The sequence below is a fragment of the Amphiura filiformis genome, chromosome 10 (assembly GCF_039555335.1).
Source record: "Amphiura filiformis chromosome 10, Afil_fr2py, whole genome shotgun sequence".
NCBI lineage: Eukaryota > Metazoa > Echinodermata > Ophiuroidea > Amphilepidida > Amphiuridae > Amphiura > Amphiura filiformis.
Genome location: NC_092637.1, coordinates 38,744,018 through 38,771,750, shown reverse-complemented (window position 1 = coordinate 38,771,750; position 27,733 = coordinate 38,744,018). Strand labels below are relative to the sequence as shown.

At 36.5% G+C, this 27,733-nt stretch overlaps 1 protein-coding gene across 2 annotated transcripts in view; it reads right to left on the bottom strand.

Moving 5' to 3' along the window:
* Positions 1-3,700: 3,700 nt before the first annotated feature.
* LOC140162826 (14-3-3 protein gamma-B-like) overlaps positions 3,701-27,733 on the bottom strand; it is a 57,489-nt gene continuing 33,456 nt past the window's right edge. Inside the window, exons 4-6 of one of the 2 annotated variants that reach the window (XM_072186127.1) lie at positions 14,158-14,321; positions 12,317-12,412; positions 3,701-10,897 (exon numbers count right to left, since the gene is read on the bottom strand). In XM_072186127.1, the coding sequence (XP_072042228.1) occupies positions 10,841-10,897; positions 12,317-12,412; positions 14,158-14,321 (317 nt within the window). In that variant the 3' untranslated portion in view covers positions 3,701-10,840. Of the gene's footprint in view, positions 10,898-12,316; positions 12,413-14,157; positions 14,322-21,906; positions 25,778-27,733 lie in introns of those variants that run through there. The other variant, XM_072186126.1, reaches the window with a different exon arrangement.

Genomic DNA, 27,733 nt, shown 5'->3' with positions numbered 1-27,733 from the left:
GCACGGCTCATGAGCACTGCTCAGATAAGTGGACCATTCCACTTTACCAAATGGGTCCTAAACATTAGCGTAACAGAGTGAGTTAGGCCTATAGCAGGAAGTATAAGCTAGTATAGCGTCGACAAACACATCCCCGTATCGTAAAGTGTTGTGGCACGAATCGCGGGTCAAATAATCGAAAAGTCGCCCAATTTTTCTCTTTACCATTGGTTTCTCTGGGACAGGAAACTATCGGAAGTCGCGGGAGACAATGTTGAAAAGTCGTCCAAATTTTTTCTTAACCATTGGTTTCTATGGGACAGGAAATTGTCAAAAGTCGCGGGGAAAATCTTCAAAAGTCGCCCAATTGGGCTACCAAATCACGGGTTTGGCAACCCTGGAGACACGGTCCTCGTGATTGGATAAGTTTTGCCCACCTCTTCCCATGAACCAATCACGAAGTGTGTTATATCACTGGAAAGAGAATATTATGTAGATTTTGATTCCGTCCGACGACCTCACATTTGACAGATAGTTTAATTTTGGTGATGAATTTAGCGCTGGCAACCCGTAGAAAATCGTCAAAAACAGGCACTGTCCTCATTGAATCTTGAAAAAAATGACCAAACGAAATCAAAATTGCCCACCGGTTCCCGTCATTGGATATAATCGAATTTAGGCTTATTTGAAAGAAGAAGTTTTATATTTTATGAAACCGTCCGACGATTATAAGAAAGTTTATTTTAAAAGCCATCAACAGCAAAAGTTTTGTGAAAAACGAAAAATGCGCCGACGAAATCCCGTGCTTAATGAACCAATTAGGCCTGTGTTGAGCAGATGCGCGCAAGTTTTGCATATGTCGATCTCCATGCGTGAACAGCAAAATCACCGTGTCGATGCGCGATAACAGCTGCGTGGCAAGCTGCGCCCTGCGCGTAGTGTCCGACGCGCGTAGTGTACCCACACTCTTATTGATTCTTGCTTGCATTTGCTGTTCAATCTGCTCTGGGGCATTTTAGGTTAAGATTAGGGTCCAGATGAGGTTAGGGATAGCCACTCCCAGGGCTGGTTGCTCTTAAAGGCCCTTTCAGTGATTTCACAGGAACATTTAAAAAAATGGAAATTTGTCAGAGTTGCTTAGAAATAAAGAATAAGTCTACAGAATTTCATTAAACCACTTTTCCCTGAATACATCGACAAATTAGTCAAAAACAGAAGTTTTAGAAAGGTTTTCTACTTCAACTCTGAGAAAATCGAGATTTTCGTACAGTGCGCCACCAATCGACTGGAAAAACTTCCTAGTCCAGTGTTTCTAACACGGGGAAGTAGAGTCTAAATTGATTTAAAACAGACGCTTTTAAGCTAGCTATACAATTTTGTAGTAGAAAACAAAATAAGCAATTAAAGGTCACCGAGGCAAACTAACGGTCAATTCAAATATGAAAAACAGTTAAAATTGTGTATTTTGTTTAAAATAGTAGCTACTGATGTAATAAGTAGTAGAAACAATACGCAACGCGTGTTGGTACGTGGAGAGCATGCGTGGAGAGTGAGCTTCTTTCGATCTCGAGTCGGACTTTTGTACTGTCAGTATCAAAAGTCCAGAATCATGCAAATGCTTTATTTTGTCTAAAATACACGGCTTTCGACCGAACCACTAGCAGGCTATGTTAGCACATCTATGCCAATTACAAAGGTACCAAAATCTGAATTTTGATGATTTTTACGATCGTCCGGATGAGCAAATCACTGAATGGGCCTTTAAATATTGGCAGCCGCTCTGCGATAAGCGATGTCATAAAAAGAAGCTATACTCCTAGCGATTGCCTAAAGTTTGTCTGGCTTATATAAGGCGGGAAAAATAAAGACTCATAACGCTGTGTATTGATATAGAATGGCATGCATGCAGTTGGGTGCAATGCTTACGCTAGTTGTGCATTGCATGAGTGACTGGGGCATAGGACTTCAGGCCTAAAAAAAAATTGTTTGATTGGCGTAATCCGACCGACCCTAAAAATAGGCCCGACCCTAAAAATAGGCCCGACCCTAGACTTTTTTTCTTATTTTTTTGCAAAAAATGAATAAAAAAATCAAAAAGATTAAAATTTAAAAAAAAAAAAAAAATTCGTGATTTTCAGCTCAAAATGCATGTAAAAAAAAATTAAAAAGAACAAAAATTGCCGACCGACCTACCCTAATTTTTTTTTTCATGTTACGCCAATCAAACAAATTTTTTTAGACCTTATTGATGCGCGCAGTAACAAAAGCCGAAGAATTTCCACCTTATATAAGCCAAACAAACTTAAGTATGAAGAGGTTAGGGATGAGGTTACGGTTAGTATTATTAGGCAGTGTTTAGTCTGTGTTACAGACTGGGAAACTGATTCCATTTTTGGACCATAATGTACATAAGGACCAGTGAATACACTGACAAAATGTCATCAATATAGCTCTTTCACTTCTGGGTGATTTCAAAATCTTTTGGATACCCCCTCGTACATAATCAATTTTGATTTCGTGCACATGCTCTGCAGGACATCGCGTCAGTTTGCAAGGTAGGGAGCCTAGTCAGCCTACCATTTTTCTTGTAAGATGGCCTGCATTTTTGCAATTAATAGTAAAAGTCCACATAGGTCCTCAAGTTTCTTTCAGATATTAAAAGATTAGATTCCCATAAAGACGAAACAGTAATCATTAGTGGGGACCTATGTAATTTTTACATAGATTTTTCATAATCTTTTTAGCCTTTAAATTGTTTGGCGATATCTCAAAATCAATATTTCCGAGTTCCGACTGGTTTTGCTTGATCGCATCACATATGCCTCAGTTTTTACACAAAAAAATATTTTATTGACAACCCTCCCACTCGGCCATTTTAAAAAGGTAATGAGACTTCCTCAGCATGTGCAATAAATTAGCATTAGAATTTTTCTTATTTTAGCAGCCTTTTAGAAACACTTGGTGAAATCGTGGCCACTGCTGTGGTTTTGGGTTGAGATTTGGGCTTAGGATATGGTTAGGGTGACGTTCAGGGTTAGAGTAAGGATTATGGTCTATATAACAAAGTTATTGGGTTTTCGGAAAAGTTTCCCTAACTGCCAAGATTTTCAAATTTGTTCATCAAATTTGGAAAGATCCCTTTATTTTCAGGGAGCCTGCTGCAAAAAGAGTTAGCAGTTCTGCAAGATGCCAGTGTGCATTGCATGAGACACCCTTTTGTTCTGGAGAGGACAGACGGAGGGGTTTATGTGACCAGTTCTGACAAAACCAGGAATAAGTCGCATTTTTGACATTTCAAGATTTGAATAATAAAAATGTAAGCACTAGACAATAAGCTTTAAAATGATACCAAAGTTATATACATAACGTCATTACTTTTCTAGATCTGGATAATATTGTAAATGATACCTTGATATTTTTGCCAAATTGCTATTCTGAGTAATGTGTTAATTAGTTTCCTGCTTTACACAGGATTGAATAGGGATTATCATAGTTCAACTGTTAATTATTGATTAAATAAACCTCTTTTTAATAAGTACTTTCAATGATTTTAAAGTCCACTTAGTCCCACAGTCAAATACCATGAAATTAACATTTCCAAAATTTGATTTTTTTTTTGTGGGAATGTCATCTTTAGAGGCCTATATCTGGCAACTTGTTCCGGGTTTTGTTGAAGCTGGTCACATATAAAATACACAAAGAAATGAAACCATATAACATGTTTTAGATACATGAATGTTTAATGCCAATTTTGGTGATCTACCTGTAGATGTACATATAAACAAGTTTTGAAATCCACTCAAGATTTTAGTAGACCTAAAAGTTGTTACTTAGTCTTTTAGTATCATGCAATGGCATCAAAACATGCCCAGGGAAATATTACACCACCAATTAATTAACAGAATCGGGTACAAGTACACTTTCAAAATTTGATGACATACATGTATAGTAAGCAGGACCATGATTAACTTTGGTAATGTCACAAAATAAAACCAAAGATGACCTTTTGTTTAACCTTTGACCTCACAGGTCAAACTGACCAGTTTTGAAGGAATTTCATCTTGTTTTTTGCAAGGCGTTTAGTGATGAAAGATATCAGGGTTTTTTTTTGGAATGTCGTCTTGCAAGATGCTGGAAAAAACTGGTTCAAAGGTCACAAGGTTGAAAGGTCAAGATATAAAAATGATCTACTGCTTTCAATATTTTTTTACTTATTTCATTTAAGCTTTTCTACATTCTCTGCAGCGACATCTATGATGTATACAGATTATGCTGTATAACCATGGTAGATAATTTTCTGTTAAAAGGATGTCCAATCACAGTATATGAAATATATCTACTGTCAATTATCCCACCATCGTATCAAAACATTTGAAAATGATTTCATAGTCTGTATAAATGTTCCGATACAAAACCATTTTAATCACAGATCTCAAAAAATAAAACATACGCTAACCTATGGTGAGAATGTTGAGAAGCTTCCTTGTAGTTTTCTTATAAGTTATTTAATGTATACATAGAATAGGACTGCCTTTCCAAACTAGGGTTAACTATTAACTAAGGGGCTACATTCTACAGGTATTACTGTTTTATTACAGGTAGTATATCCATGTCAAATTTAGTGTTTATTCGGATCATGAGGTTGTTTCAGCTGCCATTTTACCCTTGCTCATTGGAAGTTTGTGAAATTGGTATTTAATGACGGTGATTCAACCTCAAAAAATTGGGGTTTAGTCCACTCAGATGCCATAATGCAGGTATTTCTGTGAGGGAACCAGTGCCATATAAGGCTTTATAGTAAATTTTGTACTCTGACTCCTATAAAAAACAGTCAACACTGTCATAAGTTAGTTCAACTCAAGTTCAGTAATGACGGCAATGTTCTCTCGCGGTTGCCCTTGTACGTGGTTGACGTGAACCAAAGTTGAACGGCAGCTATGAATGAAGCTATAACAGTTGTACACCAGAATCAGGGTAGAGAGGTGGCTCTGTGCTTAATTAATGTACTCAATGAGAACAGATTGGCAAATGTTACACTAATGTTGTAGTTTGTTTTATTACATAGTGCCTGATATCTTACTTGAAAACTGTGTACAAAATATAAGCATAGATTTTGCCAAATCTATATATAGTTATATCCACGTATGGTGATTTACGATTATCATAACTGACCTGCAAAATGGTACTTTGCAAGTTGTATAATATATATTTTAAATTATTAACTTTGATGATAAAACTTTTCAATAGCTTAGAAAGAACATTTGGCAATTTGTTAAAATGAAGACCATGATCACCAAACGTCAGCAAATTAGGACTATTGTAAGTTAATAATAACAAAATATTAACTCCATTGCTTTTGTTCTTATTGTAAAATCTGGCAAAGACTTCCTCGCCCCAAATTTGTTATCCCTCAGTGCTCTTATTTACACTACAAACAAAGTGCTATAAATTACACTGGAAACAGTGTGTGATAACTTATCATATTTTATACATTAATTACCAATGCCACTTCCGTTTAACAAAGCTCCACAGAGGAGTACAAGCAAGCGATCAGATAGGAGGCTATGTCAGAAACCAAAAGGTGGCATTTCACTAACACAAAGAGGAACTCTCATGATTTTATTTATTAAAAGGGTTAGCAATTTATAACTCACAAGAAATACCTATGAAACACCTTGCACTAGGATCTCAAGTATGTCAATCTACCAGTACAAAGTTCTTTAAACCTAATACATGTGTACATTTTATAATTGACCTTTGAATCCCCTGGGAACACAATCTCATATTCCCTAACTTGAGGTCAACTGCGTAGTCCTGTTTGTTAAATAGGGGTTAATGAACTAAGGCATTGGAAATGATACATTTTTGGCTCATGTAAGTCACTGACCTTGTGATTGCCAACTAACCATCTAAATACTGGGCTATTCCAGTTGAAATCCATACACCCCCTATGCAAGACATGATCATAATCTTCCAAACAGGGAGTGTGAATTTCAAATGGGGTTACCTGAATGGGCAACTCCATGTCAAATCTACACCCCCTGTGTGAGATTTAAAGTCATGTCTTCCATACGGGTTGTATGTATTGTAACTAGAACAGGGAGTGTGAATTTCAAATGGGTTACCTGAATGGGCAACTCCATGTGAAATCTACACCCCCTGTGTGAGATTTAAAGTCTTGTCTTCCATACGGGTTGTATGTATTCAAACTAGAATAGCCCATTGAATGACTGGATATGAACAAGTGTGCATACTTGTAAACCATGTAAGTTGCAACTACATTTGCATATGCAAATAATCTACACCAGAATGATCTACACAAACAGAAAAAAAAGTAAACTTACTTTTGATGTAAATTTGGAATAAACCACACATCATCAATTTCAAACTGAATGTCAATTTCAAACTGAAACTTGGAATGCTCGATTCTGGACAACTGTACGAGCAATTTTACTTCTTTTATAACATTTCTGGTGTTTCATATTTTTGTTTAAATAATTCTGTTGGTTATTTGTACATGAAGATGAAAACACAAAACTACTATCTACCACAGAGTTATCTTTGAACCATATATTTTTTTTCTATTTTTGTGAAGATTCTCTTCTACGAGACATTGACATTGTACAAATACAATAAATGGCAGCCTACGTACACTAAGTGATTATACACAGAAAATGTGATATATAAATACACCACCACTCAAAAAGAAATGGACACAGTATTTTCATAAACGGTTTTTTTTAAAGATAAGATTGGGCCGTCAATTTTTCATCAAGCTCAGCATGTAAATAAAACAAAAAGATACAATACAAATAATAGGATACTATGAGTTCTCACAGTAAAAATCCAATGCATGCCCTCCCTCCCCTCCCACCCTCCAAGCCCACCCCCACATCATCATATGCATTAACACAATTACACAGCTTGATTTTAAGATATTGACATATATTTTCAAATAAAAAGAAACAGAATAATCGTAAACAAAATCTCATTTTTATGCATTTTTTTTTTTTGGCCTGTGTGTTATGTTCCATAAAGTACAAAACATGGACTACATGGGCACAAGTTTGACTTGCAATTCATGGTCGAACATGGTTAATGTTAAAACAAGCTCTTCATAACAACTGTTAGTAAAGCTAGTTACTGCACCTTACAAGACCTATATAAATACTATATGCTTTAAGGGGATTATTATAACTATCATGGTTGTACATAGTGCAATGACCTCACATGAGAAGTTACAATTTCTTAGCCCAGCTCTTCCAGTTGATATCCATACCTCCCTATGGAAGACACAACCTTAAACCCCCACACTGCTGTGTAGATTTCAAATGGAGTCACCCATTCAGATGACCCCATTTGAAATTCACACTCCCCTGTGTGTGTGATTTAAGGTCATGTCTTCCATAGGGGGTATGTATGTAAACTGGAACAGCCTAATGCTTACTTCTACACATATAACCAGGTAATCAAAGAAAACTAATCGCAGTAGGGTGATAATGAATTGATTTAATTGGCGTAGAAGCATTGGCTTACAAAATTGCAACCTTTTGACACATTTTTTTAAATATACTTTTGTATTTTTAACTAATTTTATAGTAAATCTAGTCCAGTGTAATATTTGGGTAAAATATTGTAACCAAGGGAAGCTTATCCTGGTTGTGATGGCTCATCTCAGATGCTGGTTAATTAAGGTTATGAAGCAATGCAATCTGCTTGCATGCATCTTAATATCACTTCTTCAAGCAAAATCAAAAGAGTGCGTCAGTATTTGCTGCTACATGAACCAAATATTACATTGTACTGGATCCAGCAAAATTCTGGAATACCGTTCACACCCCATAATGCACTACATTTCATAAAACGTACAGTGAAGGGTATTTACCAAATTATTCCATTAAACTTTTTTGGTAAAATGTTTATTCAAATACACAAATATGGTCTTTGTACCGTTACAAAACAGGATGTTACTCCTTTGAACTGGACCGCTAAATTGTACTCTATTTATTAGTATGCTCCAACATACAACAAATAATCGCTACACATTGCAAAGCGTATGGGTCGTTTTTTATGGGTTTTTTTGTTCTTTTTATGTGTTTTCTAGGGAGGTGGTTGTGAATTGTGGAAGTTTTTTGGTGGGACTGCAGATAGGGTAATCATGTGCAAAAAAAATGAAAGAAAAGAAAACTCTACTGTGCATTTATAGCAAACCAATCTCGTGACAGTCAAGTGCAAAATAAACAAATTCAAACTATCAATTGAGTAAAACTGATACAAAGTTCTCTAGAAGTATTCCGATTTGTAAACAATATGAAAGGTCATTCAGCAATCAAAAATATGTTAGGAAATTAACACGGGTCTAACTATTTTTCTGTCCACTTAAGTTAACAAACTAATTAAGTTGGTTCCAACAGACAGCAAACTTTAGAAAATCTGTTCTGACTTCCGTTTCATCGTATCTATAATGAATTTCGCATCCAAAAACCCTAATCTTGAGGTACTGTCCCTCTTTTCCCCAATTGTTACATGACTGTCAATGAGTGTGATGGTCAAAATATAATCACAATGTTAAAGATGGCTTTTTCCATAATGCAACAATACATCTTTCACCAAGTGATTATATTTCGACCATTACACAAATTTAAGACAGAACTATCACTCATAACATAAATTCTTTATAATAAATATTTAAATTATATATCCCCAACTAAATCAGACTGTCTAAGAAACAGTCTCTTCCCTGCAAGACACACATACGTATGGCTAAGGCGCAAAGGCTCATAATGTATTGCGTGCTATAAAGTGTTGACGGGATGGTTGACTGTCAAAAAACGGCTTTGGTTGATAGTAAATATATTGAATGGTCATCAACCAATAAGCAGTCCAGAATTTATGTATGAATGATAAATTATTACTGTCTGGTGTAGACCCGTGCAAACAAAACTGTTCAAATTTCAACTACATGTACAAAATCAAATTCGTAACTCTAAAACAAACAAGCAGTAAATTAACCCATCAAAGGCAAAACTATCAGCCACCATATTTTTTTCCAAGATTTTTCTTTTTATGTAAAAGTTTTGACATATAATTTAACAGCACTTAACTGTATAACAAAGAAACAAACAAAAATCAAGGAAATACACTATTTCATATCCACAGCTACACGGTATTTTGTTATTCATACATTTAATACATAATATGATATTGTTTTTGTTCAAAAGAAAACAAAAAGTGATCATTATTTAATCTATATACTATTTATAAAGATTTCTCTGTCAGATGTGTGTTATCTTGTGTTATCTCTTTCTAAAGGATCTAACTGAATTCCCATTCTTGTGTCTTCATATACAGCTAAATTTCTAGCACATTTTAGACACTGGTACGTGTATTCATGGACATGGGGTGATAGTTTATGTTCTTAACACAAATGACAGTCATTTCCTTGTTCCCCTACACTTCCAGGGATCTAAAGTGCACAGTTTTAAATGTGTTTAACGATAACAGAGGTTTGAAGAGGACAGTCCGCACTCTCATCATGGTTGTGTGTAGCTCAGGGCAGGGAAAGTATAGTGTAATGCATTGTGTCGATTACAACCACTAAGCGTTAACCTTTGTAACACACCACGCTATTGTTCTATTTCTGACTCTGTGGTACACGTACTTTACTTTGGTCTCTACGTGTGACAATCAAAGATGGCGGACTTTCGGTAGTGTTACACATGGGCCATTTTAGGAGCGTGGGCTCTCCTGGTAAAACCTCTTTGGTATTAACCCAGTGGGCCTGCTAACATTCTTACAGTGATGGGTAAAATCAAAATAGTTCTTAAGATGCCGATAATTTTTGCGGATAGTGACCGTGGCGTTAATGATGATCCGTGGACCGTTGGTCATTCCTTATTTGCACAAATTATTTTGTTCCACTTGTTGCTGCACTGGTCTATCAACAAACGAGGACATCCTTTTTATCACGTAAAAAGAAAGGGGTCACGCCGGTGTCATGCGATGCTACACTCTGGCCACTGGGTCAGCGACGAGATGCAGATATCAGATCCCCATTTCTATGTTTACACAATACAGAAGAAAACATGATGCAGCTAAAAATCTGTGCAAATCCCAAGAAATAACCGCTTGGCATAAAATGCTTGCTGTGTACCTTGTGCATGCTTTCAGTTCCGATAGCACATGGTAAAGTGATTATTAACACAGTGGCTCCAAACAAAATGTTTACCATAATAAGTCACAGCTTATTTTCCGGTATTTACGGTAGCTGTGACAACGACCTTGTGCTTCCTGTGCAATACAGGAAGAATGATTTGCTGTAAAACCCAACTTAATTTTAGAGGTAATTTGAATCTAGCTAAACATTTAACAATGGGTCTTAATAACATGATGCAGTTGCCTTAAGGTGTTATGCTGGGCTGAACTGAAGGAATAATGGCATTTACATTAATAGATTTCTGTAAAAAAAGTTTACCTATGTCCATTTGTGGAAAAAAAGTTCCCATGAAAATGCCAATTCTTCTGAGCTAATTTCTTAACATGTTGGGCAAAGAATATTAGCGAGAGAGAATACTGACTGCATGTTTGTAAATATCGGAATTTAAGCTTGCAACAAGGTACATTTGCACATGCCACATTTTGGATGATGTTTGAAGAACAAAATTTCTCTAAATGGTTCCACTTTTAGAGGAAAAATTACTTCCGCGTTTGAATCCAGTCATGTTACTTTCATTTTTTATAAATTAGTATATGTTTTTTGACTATTACTTGTGCTTCCAGTCAAGACGGAACAAGAACAACATCAGACAATTTTTTGGACTATACCAATAAGAGTGCTAGTAAGTTTTCTTGGTATCACTTCTTAGCTTTCCTCTTGTTGTTCTCCTTCATCAGCGTCACCTGTGTCGGATGTCCACAACTGTAATTCAAAAGGAAAATACATGGACAAAGTTAGTGCAAGTCGTTTTAATAGGAGGGCTGCCAAGGGAGTGATTTCAATTGAGTATCATAAGTGCAGGTGAGCTAAATATCACTCTCCTCATGAAGTTTAGGAGGGCTGTCAGAGGAGCGATTTCAAAAGAGCATCATCGAGTATCTAAGTGCAGGTGACTACATATCACTCTCCTGATCAAGTTTAGGAGGGCTGTCAGGGGAGTGATTTCAAATGAGCATCATCAAGTATCTTAAGTGCAGGTGAGCTACATATCACTCTCCTGAGGAAGTTTAGGAGGGCTGTCAGGGGAGTGATTTCAAATGAGCATCATCGAGTATCTTAAGTGCAGGTGACCTACATATCACTCTCCTGATCAAGTTTAGGAGGGCTGTCATGGGAGTGATTTCAAATGAGCATCATCGAGTATCTTAAGTGCAGGTAAGCTACATATCACTCTCCTGAGGAAGTTTAGGAGGGCTGTCATGGGAGTGATTTCAAATGAGCATCATCGAGTATCTTAAGTGCAGGTGAGCTACATATCACTCTCCTGAGGAAGTTTAGGAGGGCTGTCAGGGGAGTGATTTCAAATGAGCATCATCAAGTATCTTAAGTGCAGGTGAGCTACATATCACTCTCCTGAGGAAGTTTAGGAGGGCTGTCAGGGGAGTGATTTCAAATGAGCATCATCGAGTATCTAAGTGCAGGTGACCTACATATCACTCTCCTGATCAAGTTTAGGAGGGCTGTCATGGGAGTGATTTCAAATGAGCATCATCGAGTATCTTAAGTGCAGGTAAGCTACATATCACTCTCCTGAGGAAGTTTAGGAGGGCTGTCATGGGAGTGATTTCAAATGAGCATCATCGAGTATCTTAAGTGCAGGTAAGCTACATATCACTCTCCTGAGGAAGTTTAGGAGGGCTGTCAGGGGAGTGATTTCAAATGAGCATCATCGAGTATCTTAAGTCTGTAAGTGCAGGTGAGCTACATATCACTCTCCTGAGGAAGTTTAGGAGGGCTGTCAGGGGAGTGATTTCAAATGAGCATCATCGAGTGTCTTAAGTGCAGGTGAGCTACATATCACTCTCCTGAGGAAGTTTAGGAGAGCTGTCAGGGGAGTGAATTCAATTGAGCATCACTGAGTACCGTAAGTGCAGGTGAGCTACATATCACTCTCCTGAGGAACTTTTTGAGGGCTGTCATGGGAGTGATTACACTATTAAGCAATATTGAGTATCATCACATGCAGGCAAGCTACATCACTATTATAGATTGAGCTATCCTGACTACAGTGAGTTATTCAGTAGTCTTGGTTGTTGTTTTTAAAACATACATACTTCAGGGTTGGAATTTTGAGTGAATCTAGTAAAAAAGATGTGCTGAACCGAAGTTGATAATACTTACTGTAAGATTATCTCTGAGAAGCTGCATGATTAGTGTGCTGTCCTTATAAGAATCTTCTCTCAGTGTATCAAGTTCAGCAATGGCATCATCAAAAGCCTACACAGGAGGAAAAAAAACATTATAATCTTCAATGCTAAATAAGGGGTTACTAGAGAATACTCCCTCTTAAAACTTCCCAATGCATGACAAGTACCAAAGACCATGAACTTGGTTCTCTTCATGTTCAAAGTAAGATTGTTATTACCAGGCCTCAAAATAAGGGAGGTCCTTGGGTCAAATATCCGCAAAAGTAGACAAGCGCCCATGATTTTCCTACCATTCAGGTACACAGGACCTGCAAAAATTTGAGCAAGCACAGTGTAGAGAAAAACGTGTTGATAAAGCTTATAACCCCATGAGAACTACCGGCCTATTGGTCAAAAAGGAGTTTTCGTTATCAATTAGACCAATCAGCAACATTGTTAGAATAATTTCACCATGCAAAAAAATTGGGGTTGGATTATTTGCAAAACTCTATTCTGATTTCTGAATGGTGATTAAAATGCAGATATCATGTAATTGACCAATCAGAGGCAATGTTAGATCGGCAGGTAGTGCTCAGGGGGTTCATAAAACATCTATTATAGATCATATAGATGTGCAAGGCCCAGCAAAAAACGCGATCTCGCTTTTCACGCTGTGATTCTCGCTATTAACCAACTATCTCGCTTTTAAAAAAAGTTTTCAAGCAGTGCACTTACTCTAAAAATGTTGCTTTATGCCATAAAAGTTCGCCGAATTCCATTAAAATGCAGTTCCAACTTCGCCAAAGTGCAGAATTCAACAGCATTGCAAGCACAAGGTCGAGTGAAAAAGCAATGCTTTACTCAATAAAAACTGACATTTCATTTCAAATGAGTTCAAGTTTAGGCCAAATATCATTATATTATTGAATTACTGTAATATTTTGACTATAAAACAATTCAATGTCAAATTTTTGTCTTTTTTCTTCGACACCGGCCGGCCGTTGGCAGGTTGGTTTATTTACATCTAAACATTTTTCTGATCAATAGAGGGCAGCAAATTTTTTGATTTTTTTTTTTTTTGATTTTTCACATTTTCGGGCGTTTTGAAAGCTTCTTATGCCATTTTTCGGGGAAAATCTCGCTTTCTCGCTTTTCAAAATTTTGGATCTTGTTTTTTACTTCAAAAAATTGTGTTTTTGCCGGGGCCTATAGATGTGGGAGTGGGACTTTCCCGTACATCAGATGCTACCAGCATATGAATGCGAAAAAAGAAATTAGTAGAGCTCTACACCCACTGCAATTGAACTAAGTAGAAACAGATTAAGGGGTACTACACCCCTGCCCAATTTTGTGCCTATTTTTGCATTTTTCTCAAAAATTATAGCGCATTGGTGACAAGTAAGATATGTATATTATAGGGGCAAAGACTACAACTACTGCACTGGAAATTTTATTTCAGCACAGACAACAGTTGTGGAGTTACAGTCAAATATGAGGGAAAACCAATATTTGATCTATAAATCAATAACTACTTGCCTTGAGTTGCTGAATTTTCAGTGCAGTATTTGTAGTCTTTGCCCCTATAATATACATATCTTACCTGTCACCAATGCGCTATAATTTCTGAGAAAAGTGCAAAAACAGGCACAAAATTGGCCAGAGGTGTAGTACCCCCTTAAACGCTAATTAGGAATGCATGTGTGTAGTTTTTCATCTTCAACTTTTAGGCTGCAGCTGTGGGAGTGACAGAGGCATCCATTACCATTAAGAGGAAGCTAGACGGTGGTCAATCAATTTAAAAACTTCTATTCTTGTAATTCATACAACTCTACTTACGGATTTTGCTAGTTGACACGCTTTCTCTGGAGCATTCTGAATTTCATAATAGAATACTGAGAAGTTGAGTGCCAGACCAAGTCGGATTGGATGTGTTGGTGCCATGTCTTTCTTTGCTTCTTCAAATGCATTCAGGTAGGCATCTTCTGAATCTTTCACTTGTTCTGTAAACAAACACAAAACATGGGCATTTTAAATATTGGGGACCTCTCAACCTTGGCCATACATTGAAAATGAGGGGAGGGGGACGGATACAGGACAGAGAAGTTGTAACTAAACCTAAACTAGACAAGTAAGCTCTCTTCCTTAGTGAAAACTTGTGTGTTCTTGGAGAGTGATTGTCTATGTGCATGTTGGGGTCACCAGAGCTTGTATGATGTATCTGGAACTACTATCGTTTATGGAGTATATTTTTTACTAACTACATAAATGTACAGACATGGGAAATAAACCAACCAGAATAGTATAACAATTTAAACGGCAGCCAGGTTGGTGGACAGTCAGCCAGGTTGGTGGGCAGTCTTAAGACGACAGAGGGACAAGTCTTTAGTTCGATTCCATAACCATCCTCTTGAAGGACATAAATTTATTTAAATGTACCAAGTGTTGTCACATCTCATATTATCACGTTTTGGAGAAAAGCAGCCAAAAATCTTTTTTAGGCTCAAACAGTATGGTTCGCCAATGCAACCATGTTGCATACCCAGTCTAATCACAATTTTATCACATGCACTTGTAAAATATTGAACAGTGACATGGCGGAATACATGGAGGGACATACGAATGGTGAAGTCAAACAACTTACGTTATCCATGATAGAGCATTGTTTGGATCCTGGAAGAGGGCAGTATTGTTCCTAATCAACACACCCGGGCACGACAATTTTCGAAAGGGGCATATTATTTAGGAGCAAATTGTGAATAGAACAAAAATCAGGATTGTGAAGTGAAACTCACTTCCAGTTTGTTTCTGGGTTCAAATTGAAGATGGTGGCAGCCACACAAACATTTTTCTGTAATTTGCTGGGTAGAACTACAGGTACATTTCCAATGATATTATAAAACTCTTTTGGTGTCAGTTTTTTTTGGGGGTGGGAGGTGATGAGGCCATGGATCACAAAGTGGCCCTTTCATTATTTATTTCCATACCTTTGCTGTCCACTCCAAGGGATGTCTATATACCATATAGTGAATTGCAAGGCATTAATTAAGAGGTTAATACCTGTGATATATCATTTGAGTGTATTGCGATACATCTCAACATTTTGCTAGGAACCTAAATATCCTGGCGTAAAGCAACAAAGGAATTCAGATGTCCAAGCGAAATGATTAAGACTTTCACCTTTTCCCCCATTGTTGTGTAGACACTTCAGGATGGTCAATAATTGGCCATTGCATATCCATGAGTATGATATTTCCTCTTGATGAGGCCATCTTAATTAAATCCTGAATTTCAAAGCTGCAGCATTAGTAAAAACATAGTTCTCTTTGAAAATCACAAAATTCTTTTTTCATGTCTTTTTTTTTTTTTTATTTAAAGGCAAAAATAAAAATTCCTATTTGATTTCAAGTTTTCATAAAGTTTTCACAGAAGAATTATTTTGTAGCAGTGACTTTATTTGTCTACAATTCCAACATTTGCAACAAACATTGGATACTTTCTGCACAAAAAGCATGTCTCACAGCCAGGGATACATACAAATTTGGATTTAATTAAGGTGGCCTGACCAATTCTTTATACTTCAAAGGATAGCATGCAGAAGAGCATTCTGCAGCTCTTTTAAAAGCCTATCTAGAGTGAATACTAGTAGTGTTGGTAAAATTGTGCACATAATGCTTTTTTTTACATCTTTTTTTAAATAATTAAATGCAAAGAAAAATATCAGTCTATTCGCATATCCTGTTTTTCAAAAGCATGGAGGTCAATTACTGTATAGCTATGTTTTTGTGGCACAACACATTCTCAACAAACACATTTTTCTTACTTACCGTATTGTTCCTAATAAGCGCCCATGGGCTGTGACATTTCATGAAGGGTGGGCGTTTATTAGGGACTAATTTATAGTGTACGTTTTTACCTTTATAAAAGCCGTTTCAAGCGACAATGGCACGGACGCCAACAGTATTGTCTTGGTGATAAACAATTACAATAGCATTGAATTTGTATGGGGAGGAGCACCAGTTGCCGACAGCACTAGTAACTGGACTAGTAGTCTTGGTGATAATAATTTGTATCCATAATGAAATCATTAATAGAGTATGACCATGACATGAACACAAATTATCATTTTACATATTAGAAAATATTTTGGGGTGGGCGTTTAATATAGACTGGGCGCTTATTAAGAACAATACGGTACTTGCTTACAAGTCCACACACATTAAGGGAAAAAATGCATTGCATATTTGGTTTTCAATTTCTGAAGAGCAAATTAAGGTGGCCTAATAATAACCTTGTGTCTGTTGGGTTGGGGTCTCTTGATATATATGCATCGTTGTGATCTTACTTTCCCTTAAAGCCATAATGTGTGATTTGCTTCACAGCGACGCCCTCAATTTTACTCGGATTTCTACTTTTTGCATAATTATAATGCCCAGTGGTATACTAAAATACCACGTAAAAGACTAAGCCTGAAGTGCTTTAATAACAGTAAAATTTAACTTTTTGTATTAAAACCCCCGGTTTTATTCCGAGTTCTTGCGATCGAGTACTTGCTAACATATTATGTACCGTGGATGTCAGCATGTATGTACACACATCGAGCGCGATGCTCCGTGCAATTGCATGTAATACGATCGACTAACATAGTACACGCATGTAGGCCAGAGGATGTTTAAAGACCTTCCCACAACCCAATGGGGTTTCTGACCTTGTATGTCTGGCTTTTGTACACATGTAGTACAGTTGAGCATACCTTGCATTGGAATTGTGTGCAAATATCTGGTGTTTTCATCCTATTATTTAACATTCAAAACATCGAGACTTAGGAATAAAATTAATGCAGTGGGACAATATGAATGTTTCCTGTAAGAAAATCAAATATCATTCCTAAGTCTCAACTATTAGCTCGTTGGCTGCAGTTTTAAAATTACCATTTTGTGTGTGTGGCAATGGTGACTTTGCCTTTAAAATTAGGTTATATTGATCAAATTTCCCAATCATAGTGCATTGTAGGAATGCCTTTAAGCCTCCTCTGCATGTAGGCGTTGGAATGAATCACATTTTTCTTCGTTATACCTCATTTGTTTGGCTCGAAATTAAAAGTGGATAATGTGATCAGTGAAAACAAACATTTAAATAAGAATCTATTCTTTATGCAAATCACACATTGCTTTAACTGCAACATTTTGTTGAAAAATTTGATTCTAATTTCTATTTCTTGATCTTGAAAGTTAATTGCAGTATTGCTTTGCACACAGAAAATGTCCCGTTTTACTTGCATGTACACAGTGAATAATAATCACTTCCTAGTAATTACAAATTTCATATTGTAACCACACCCGACTGAACTACGTAAGGCCCAAAAAAAATAATTGTTTGTTTGTCCTCCACAGCTTTGAAAGAGGATGTGCGGGCGGGCAGATTTTTTTTTAAATTTTTTTTTTTGGATTTGACGCATTCCTTGACCTAGCTAGAGCTAAATGCTACAATCATTCATGATGACTTAAAAAAACCAACATTTTGTTTCATTAATATGATTTCAAATCCAATGTATTTTGAAGTCACTAAAAATAATAGACTATGACATGAACACAAGTTATAACTTTGCATATTGAAGACACAAAATGTTTTTGGGGGGCTTTTTAAATTTTCAACCATGAAAGATCTTAGTATTTAGCTCTAGCTAGGTCCAGAGATACTCAAGATCTAAAAAAAATTTTACTTATTTTTATTTAAAAAAAAAAAAAATTTGAAAAAAAAAAAATATTGGTCAGGCCTTCATCTGAAGAGCGGGCGGTGGAGGACAAACAAACAACTTTTTTTTTTGGCCTAAGCAGGCTATAATACAATAACAATTCCTTCTGGAAGCAGGAAGTGCCATAATTGACATATTGAAAATTTTCTAATTACCATAAGGAGCAAGATGCAAAGAGCTGATGAGAAACTGGCCAGCTTGGGTCATTTCAAGTGGCTGATTTCATTGGTTATTGAATTTCTTCTGTTTTCCAATTTTTACTTCTCCCCTCACAATATCTTTTCGCATATATAATTTGTAATGTTAACACATGTCCCAACTAAACCAGGGAATTTTGGGAGACTCATGGGTACCCGCCCGAGATTACATCACCCGAGTAGAAATTCCCTGCCCGGGTACCCGAAATAATTTTAATAGGCAAAGTGATCATTTGTGTTCATGTCATAAATGATTTTAAAATGCATTGAATTTGTATCCATTTTGAAATCATTGGGTTTTTTTTTTGCAATTTCAGGTACCCTATTACCCCTGCCTTAGTCCCAATTTCCAATTGAATACCTGAGTGGAAGAAGGGCCCAACTCCAAAAAAAAAAAAAAATGAGTTAGACCCAGCATTAAATAGTCTTCCACGTACATTTAATCATGGTTTTCATGGAAGAAAGGCCCAACTCCATGGAGTTAGGCCCTTCTTCCACAAATATTAGATTAAAGAGGAATTTTGTTCATCCATGAAATCTGCTTTTCACTACAATAAACTTTCATGCTAACATATTGCATGCTTCTACTGGTGCAATTTATGGATAATTATCAAATTTCTGTAGCTATTTATAACACATCTGCTTACGGAACTGGGCATTGCAATACATATTAGTGGAAGAAGGGCCCAACTCCAGCTCGTATTAAGACCTGTACCGTTGCCATGGAAACATAATATATAATTTTGAATGTATGTAATATTGCATGTTCATGTATTTAAGGTCCTTTGAAGATGAAAACATTCTGTCTATAAAACTTTTCCAAATATTAAGTTTTTTCTTAATATCTCAAAAACAGTTTTTATGGAGTTGGGCCCTTCTTCCACTCAGGTATTCAATTGGAATCAATCCAAATTTGCTGCATTTGTAGGATAACGGAGGAATTGAATTAAATGTCATGACAATAAATCACCCAAGTGAGACGAATATGAGTAATTTGTTGAAAAGTGCATTAGACATAAATAGACGTCAAAGGCCCCAATTTTCGGCATAAATAACCCGACCATCAAGGGTGAAATTAAGTGGGAGACAGGAGCCGTTTGGCCCCCAGAAACTCTGAAATGGCCCCTGGTTCCATCTCAATTGTAGTTGACCAGGGGACACTTTTTTCACAAAATTGGCCCCCTGGATAGTGAACCAAAAATATAAAATTCAAAGCAAATAATGCTTATTTAACTCATCCAGCATTTTTATTGGCCCCTTGGTAATTGGAAATGGCCCCTGGTTCCTCCAAATCTTGGTGAACCAGGGGCCACTTTTTTGCCTGGTACAAGCTCTCTTATTTTCACCCTTGCCGACCATGCAAAGTATAACCATGTTGTGTTGGGACAATGTCACCCTCATCAAAGGGGTACTTTTTAGTCATCTGTACTTCAAACCATTAATACACACAGAAATAAGACCAATACAACTTATTTAGATACATGAATGTTTAATGCCAATTTCTGTGATCTACCTATTGATGTACAAACAAGTTTGAAATTCAATAACATTTGGTAGACATCAAAAGCTCTTTTTTTCCTTTCCAAATAACAACATGCAATGGCATCAAAATCTGTTGAGGGAAAAAAATTAATCCACCAAACTCACAGGATAAGATACTAGTATACTTTGAAAACATACATGTATACATTGTAGGAGCAGGACTGTTGCTCTGTTCAATGTGAACAAATCCTTTGACCCATGACAAGATCGGAGCGTCAATACAAATGTAATTTGTTTGAAGTCTACATACATTAATCTTGAAACAATTTTACATTTAAGGTCATTCAGTCAACGGTTTTGTTCACATAACATTCATCAACTGCCTTTTAACTTATTTTTCATTTGATAAAGCCAAGCATTTCTGCATTCTCTATAACAAAATTCCCTGCAGGGGATAGCTGCCCATTTTACAACCCGTCTTGAATGTCTTCTTGAAGTTTCTGCCCCACAAAGTCAAAATAAGCATCCGATACAAAAAAATGTAACTTGATCGAGAATGCAGAAAAGCTTGCATGTATTTGTGTCTCTCAAATTATTACCTTACACTTACATGTAGTAGGGCTGCCACTTTAATTAACTACATTGTACTTTAAGATTTTGTTTCACTACAATAATATTGTTAAAGATCTAAAGCAAGGGTGGTGTTTCCATGTTACATTATTTCTCTGGCAGGTTAGTCATTAAAAGCTGTTATCACCGTTTATAATTAAACGTATCTTCGTGTCATTAGTCGCATCATCCACACTGCACGAGTATGCCCCTAATTTGGTCAAAGTTGGCCCCAACAGATACAGATGTTTGAAAGAATACTTGGCATTTACCCATTTACAGTCGGATTAAGCATGACGCCTTCTTGATTTATGACAACTAACGTTCATTTTGACTTTCAATTGTACACCAGAAGCACCAAGAGGTAACAAGCGATACATGTGCATGTTCTAGCTGGACGTAAGCAGAGCGCTTGGCCTTTTGCAGCTCGGAGAACTTTTTCATGCTTGCTGATGGCTAGGCATTATAATTATTAATAAAAATACATTTGTGATATATTGCCTACACGAAATAACAAGATGCATGCCCTTTAGTAAAAACACAGTGACAGTGCAGGATATTTGGAAGTGCAATACTACACAGATTTCGCTTTCCAAGTGTCCACAGTTTTATTTTCAGTGGCGTGGAAATGGCTACCTCTTCACATATTCGAGTTTTTGGATATCATACACACGTTGTTTCAACTAAGTTACTACAATATAAAACTGTTCTGATCTTTTCTATATAGATATTTAACAATAATTGTAAGGTGGGTAAAAATGTGAACAAAACAGTGGGATATACCACGGTACACTGGTGCATTGATGCACCCAACTACAGAGAAAATAAAACCGCATCTCTGTGCAATTTATACAGGCAAAACATCTTCACTGAAATGCCTTAGTGTTGCAGGGAAGGTACAAATGCAATGACATGCCACCAAATGGCATTTTCAACTGTAGTTGGGTACCATATGGTGATTGATTTCATGAATATTTCTAATTCAGTATCTTTTACTGGTAGCTCAGTTCATACCAATCATTTTGTGGCATAATTTTTCTTCTCTTCCATAAATATATGTTTTAATACTAGTCCAAGTCGAGCAATACATTCAAAATTGGGCAGATTGAAACAATTTGAATGAAGTCTATGCTCTATGGTAGTGCTGTCATTGTGATCATTTTCTGATTCTACATGTCAGAATAATTTCAAATCCCAAGTATATCCCAAGGACAACATCTTTCTTATCATAAACAAAGGCAAGCTCCAGTTATTGTCCAATTTGATGGAATAAACCCGGAAATATAGTAGCAGCCAGTAAAAGACTTTATGAACCTTTCCTATTTTTTATGAACCTATTCCTTGACATAACCCAGTGATGAGATATGCACCATGTCATGACATCACAAGGGTCACCATGCATGCAATCAATAAGATGCTGGTTCCTTCTGGTGCTTTGTATTTCTGGTGCTTTCAATTTCATAAAACCTGACTTAATTTGGCAATAGATGACTGCAGGTAGACTGAACACCAAAGCAACAAGACAACATTTCATGAATCGAAAAATAAAGGTCGTTGAACTTGCCTCTTTATTTCATACAATCAACCACACCGTGTCATATGCTGGGTTTTGACAACAGAGGTGCAAGAGTGCAAACCCACATGTACAATATCATGTAATGTGTAAGATTACACTGATGACAACAATTGTTCATTTGACTAGTTAAGGCTACAGGCTGTGACTAGTTACGGCTACAGGCTGGCTTGACAGTAAATAAATTGATCCTCAAATAGGTACATCGCTATTGTACAAACTACAGTGGCAACTCGTTAACACGAACCCTCTTAACATGAAGTTCCTGATAACAAGAAGTATGTTTTACATTCCCAAGCATACATTTCACATGTTATTAAAACTGGATAACACAAACTCCTGATAACAAGAAGTAAAATTTGAATTCCGCACAACTTCGTGTTAATGAGTTTCCACTGTATTTACTTAATTGATATTTTAAAAATCTACTTGGAGTTCAGTAAACAGCGCACATCAATTTCATTTGACACTCGAATATGATTCTGGGCCAACTGTCGTAAGAGCAGACCTGCTTTTTTTATTTACCAACCATGCTTGGCGAAGCATTGCAAACCTGCTCTAAACCTGCCATGATGTTCTCTTTTTTTATACATTTTTCATAATATTTTGTGATCTTTTTTTGGTTATTTGTAAATATTAGATGTTGAAACACAAACTACTATCTACCACAATGTTAAAAGATTTTTTTTGTATTATTATTTTGTTAAATATTTTTCAGCTTTTTTTTGTTTTGTTTTGTATTATCTACCAGACGGGTTACATGGTACAAATACAAATACTGGCAGGCTTAAATTTATACACTAGTGGTTACAGAGAAAGTGGGGCTTCAGTAAATGGCAATTACACCACTGGAAAAACAAAAAAACAGACAATATTTCCATAATAAGAATAAAACTTTGGCTGTCACTTTAATCAAGTTCAGCATGTAAACAAAAACAAAATCTAGAAATATAACTTACATACAATCGGGTACTATTGTGTAATTACATTCTTAGCATTCAAACAAACTTGGTATCCTAATTCCTTACCCAGTTTCTGTAAAATTACATCGTCAAACTAACAATAGCGTGTTTATACTGAACACGAAGCAAAACACAGGGGTTGTTGTACTGCTACTAACACACCACCTTTACCACTCCCTGGCAGCGGTAATTGCTACTCCACCTAAATAGCGGGATGCAATGCAGGAACAACGTATGGAGAAGCTTCGGTTTTGGAGTGCCATCAAAAGGATATTATAGCAGTATGAGCCGTTTGTGCTGAGCTTGAAAACGGGACGGCTGGTGGGAAACGTTCTCAATAGAAACACGCTACTGATTTGATGCGTACAGTTGATGTTAACTGCTGTTGAAATTTGACAATATCATGTTCTCCCACCCCCACTTACTCCCAATTTTGTGTAATGAAGACAATTAATTATCAAACAATGGTTGAATTTCTAAATCAGCATCCTGTTTACTGATCCATTTTCTTCACAAAAATCAACCTATAACGTGAACGTGAAGCAATAAGTTTTGACAGATCAGTAAATGGCTTGAATGATGACCGAAAGGCAAGTTTAATATTGTTGATCCGCATTCATTCCGTACAACTAGGTTTAAAGTGGGATAACAACCTGGGGGAAATATCTTCGGATACACACAAAAAATACATACACACTATGTAACAAATTAAAAATAACACAAAAAAAAAAAAAAAAAGGGGATGAAACCCCAGACTTATGTGATCATCATTTTGAAGGTCCAGCAATTCAATCAGTCCTTTTCTTTGTGGCAGTTGAATGTGTTTATTTGATAAAACTTCTTACCAAGAATAAACTTGTTACTGTTATGTACCTAGAATATTGAATTGCGCCCCCTATACAGTATAGTACATCGTGAGGTTCATCACAACCAGGTATACAATCAAATGACTAAAAGCCTAATAAATACACAAACTTGCATGATTACACCAAGAGCACCGTATCACCCGCCATTTTTTCTAATATTTGCTTTTACATGATGTATGAATTCAGTTGGTTAAATGCAACCCCTTAATACACTTCAGTAACAAAACAATTGAAGGGGGGAAAAATAAACACTAGCAATGTTTAATATTTGACAATAACACTTTCATAAATACATTTATTACACTAATTGTGATGTTTGTTCCAAAAAAAAGTGAACCAAATCATGCCTTATTACAAAAAATACCAAGTAGAATAGAAAATGCACTCCCCCCGTTATTTTATTGTCCGTGATCCAATTAATCGTCGCATTTTGCCAAGCGGATTAAAGTATGTATTCCCTGATAAAACATTACGCCAAAAAATATACAACTGTATAGCTAAATTTTCTAGCACATTTTAGACACTGGTCTGTGTATAACGGTTAAGGATACATCTAAAATCTCAGCATTGACTGATGACATCCCCGGATTTTCCTCATCCCTGGGAGGTTTCAAGTCAGTCTGCATCAGGGACTGCCTTTTGAGGAGAGCAATCGCTCTCTACTGCTCTCCTTAAATCTGATATAGGAGAGTGATTTTTAGCTCTCCTTAGTTGACCATTCTCTCCGTATATTCTATTGTAAATGGTCTAAACAACTCTCCTTGAAGGCTCCAGAAGAGCTAATTAATGCTCTCCTGCAAATTCCAAAAGACAGTCCCTGCTGCATAACAATGTCAGCATGACAATACAGGTCGCATCCAGCTATCCAGTCCCCACCTTTTGATCGCTTTGTGGACATCACTTGGGGATGTTATCGTTCCACATTCACCAGCGACAATGAGGTTGAAACTTTTGACTTGGAACCGGTACCCAAGCCCAACGAAAATCCAAGAGGATTGCAAAAGAGACTTACTGCAGTCGGAAAAGTTAAGATGGCAAGAGCTTAGAGAGATGGCAAGAGCTTGGTGTACTAACCCGTAACACGCTCTGACTGACAAAGGCCAGAGCCAATTTATTGGTTCATAACAAATACCAATAATTTCATCATTTCTACACCTCATAATATCACACAAACTCTCTCACATCAGTCTCTCTTCTGAATGCTATAAGTAACTTCCACCAGCATGCAAATATTTGCCACTCAACCATATGTGTACGCATCAACCCATCAGGGTGTTCATCAGCATATAGGTGTAATTGCCATATGGCTCGCAATGACCTCTTCAAGTTAACCAGGCCAAAGTACTACGCCGCATATTCATTACCTGTCCTGTACAGTCAACAACACAATGTATATTATTTAGCGGGAGTGACTGCTTTCTGTTTTGCCTGCACAGACACACCCATCTGCATAAATGTTGTTTCAAAATTGTTTTCCAACGTAAAAATCAATAGCATGTGCAGCAAAACAAAGCAATCGCAAATCAAAACATGTATCTCTATTCCCTGAACACATGGTTGCGAGGCAAATATTTTATTATCATTTTTTTTTTATGTGAACACCATTTGCACTTTCACAAATCATAGCTAGGATCAAGTCAGGCTGAACCATGCAGCCATTCAAGGTCAGGGCTGTATGAACGCAAATCAGGAACAGCGACTTTGAACATACCACTTTTAGGTTTGTTAACTTTTTTTTTTACAATTGGAAAGCAAGCGGTGTTTTTTTTAAATAGTTACAATTTTTAAACTTTTTTTCAATCTTTTTCTTTTATACATTTCCCTAAGATATTGTTTGTTTTGTTTGCTTGGCCTATACTAGTGCTTCCAGTCAAGACGGAACAACAACAACATCATACAATTTTTTGGACTATACCAATAAGAGTAAGAGTGCTAGTAAGTTTTCTTGGTATCACTTCTTAGCTTTCCTCTTGTTGTTCTCCTTCATCAGCGTCACCTGTGTCGGATGTCCACAACTGTAGAAAGACGGGAACAAAAAAATATATTATAAATGTTATTTCATGATAAAATGTTTTGCTGCATACATATTTATCTTAACCCTGCTGGGCGGTTTGTACGGTATTGTAACAAAAAAAGCAACATTTTCAGGTTATATTTTTTGTGAGTGATAAAACATGTGCCATATCTTATAAAATATTAAAATATTTTTGATAATTTTTTACCATGTTCTAAAAATTGGACCACTTTATGATCATGCGACCAAAGGCGAGATACAGAAACACTATACTTTTATTATTTATTTGGCTTATAATTTGTCAAAAAGATTGGTTTTATTTTGTTACTGCACGATCAATCAAGTGCAACTTATGATCACAAAAGTTCAAACGTAGGTGCTGCACTCAGCTGCATACTTGCCATTCTAATGATTTTGTATCAAGCCATGATGCAATGAGTCTTTGCAAATTATAAGCCAAACGAAGTACAGCAAGTGTCAACTGTGAGTTGCAGCAAGTCCCACGGTGATTTACAGCAAGGTTACAGAAACATTCGTAGGTTCCAACAGAAACACAATAATAGTTCCCAGTCAATGGTTATGGGGATATCACTTCATTACTAACTTCCTGGAAATATCTAACTTGACATGGACATATCAGAAATATCCAACTCAACCAGAAATGTATAACTTGACATGGACATATCAGAAATATCCAACTCAACCAGAAATGTATAACTTGACATGGACATATCAGAAATATCCAATTCAACCAGAAATGTCTAACTTGTCGGAAATATCCTACTTGAACAAATGGGATTGCCGGAAATATTGGCTCAATGTACTTGATAGCTTCCCGCATGAACTTGAGAGACAAGAGCACCAATGGCGATGTGGCTCTGTGCTTTTTGGTGACAGTGAAAGTCAAATGTGCAACAGGTGAAATCATTTGAGTATATGTGACATATTACATTCAATGGGTACATCTGGTCGGTTGGTAGCTATCTCATTTGCAGAGCATACAATGATACATCAATCAATTTTGGGAATTACTGTTTAGCCACATGGATCGAAACGGGTGGAATTGGATGGAAAAGGGCCCAAATGGGTCAAAACCAGTGTTCTTAGTCAGTTAATTAACCTCAATCTTACCGGTTAATTAACCACATCATATTTAACCGGTGGTAAAATAGGTTGATTATGAATTATTCTGACGTATTAAGTTTGAACATTTTAATATCACTTCAATGTTCACTGGAAATATTAAAATAGTTTTCTTTTTCTTGTTCTCTAGTCCTAGAGTGTCATGTAACACATCAAAGATCATAATATGGTCCATTGTCTATGAGCATATGTACAAATCTATGGGGGGTTCTTTGAAATATTTTGTACAAAAAGTTACTATTTTCGTCTGTTTTGTCATACAGTTGTAAATTCAATGAAATATGACATTACTAAAGAGCGCTAACAAATTGATGACCCAAAATGTGCAAATGTTGGCGCTTTTTGCGCATAGCACATTTTCCTGTCCTTACCCATAGATATTCCAAAATTGCTGAAAAGGTATCCCAAAACCGTGGCACATCCCCGTATACCTTCAACCAAACAGAATGCCCCCCTCCCCACCACCCGTTGTATCCAAAATTCCACGCCAGAGTTCCAGATTATACCAGGTTATTATAACAGGGTTGAATTGACATAAGTTTATATGAAAATAATTTTTTTATTTTAATGTTTTAAAGCTAAAGGTGGACAAGAACACTTCATCTGCTCTTGAATGTTAAATACTTGCATAATGTTCTTCAGTATGATGGCATATATTGAATTCCGAGCTCAGATTTATATATTTTCCAACCATAATTAACCAATCTTACCGGTAAATTAACGTTAATTAACCGCCATTTATAATTTACCGGTAAATCAAAATGTATCAAAATAGGCCTATGTCAAGAATAGTGTTAGTCTGAATAAGGCTTTG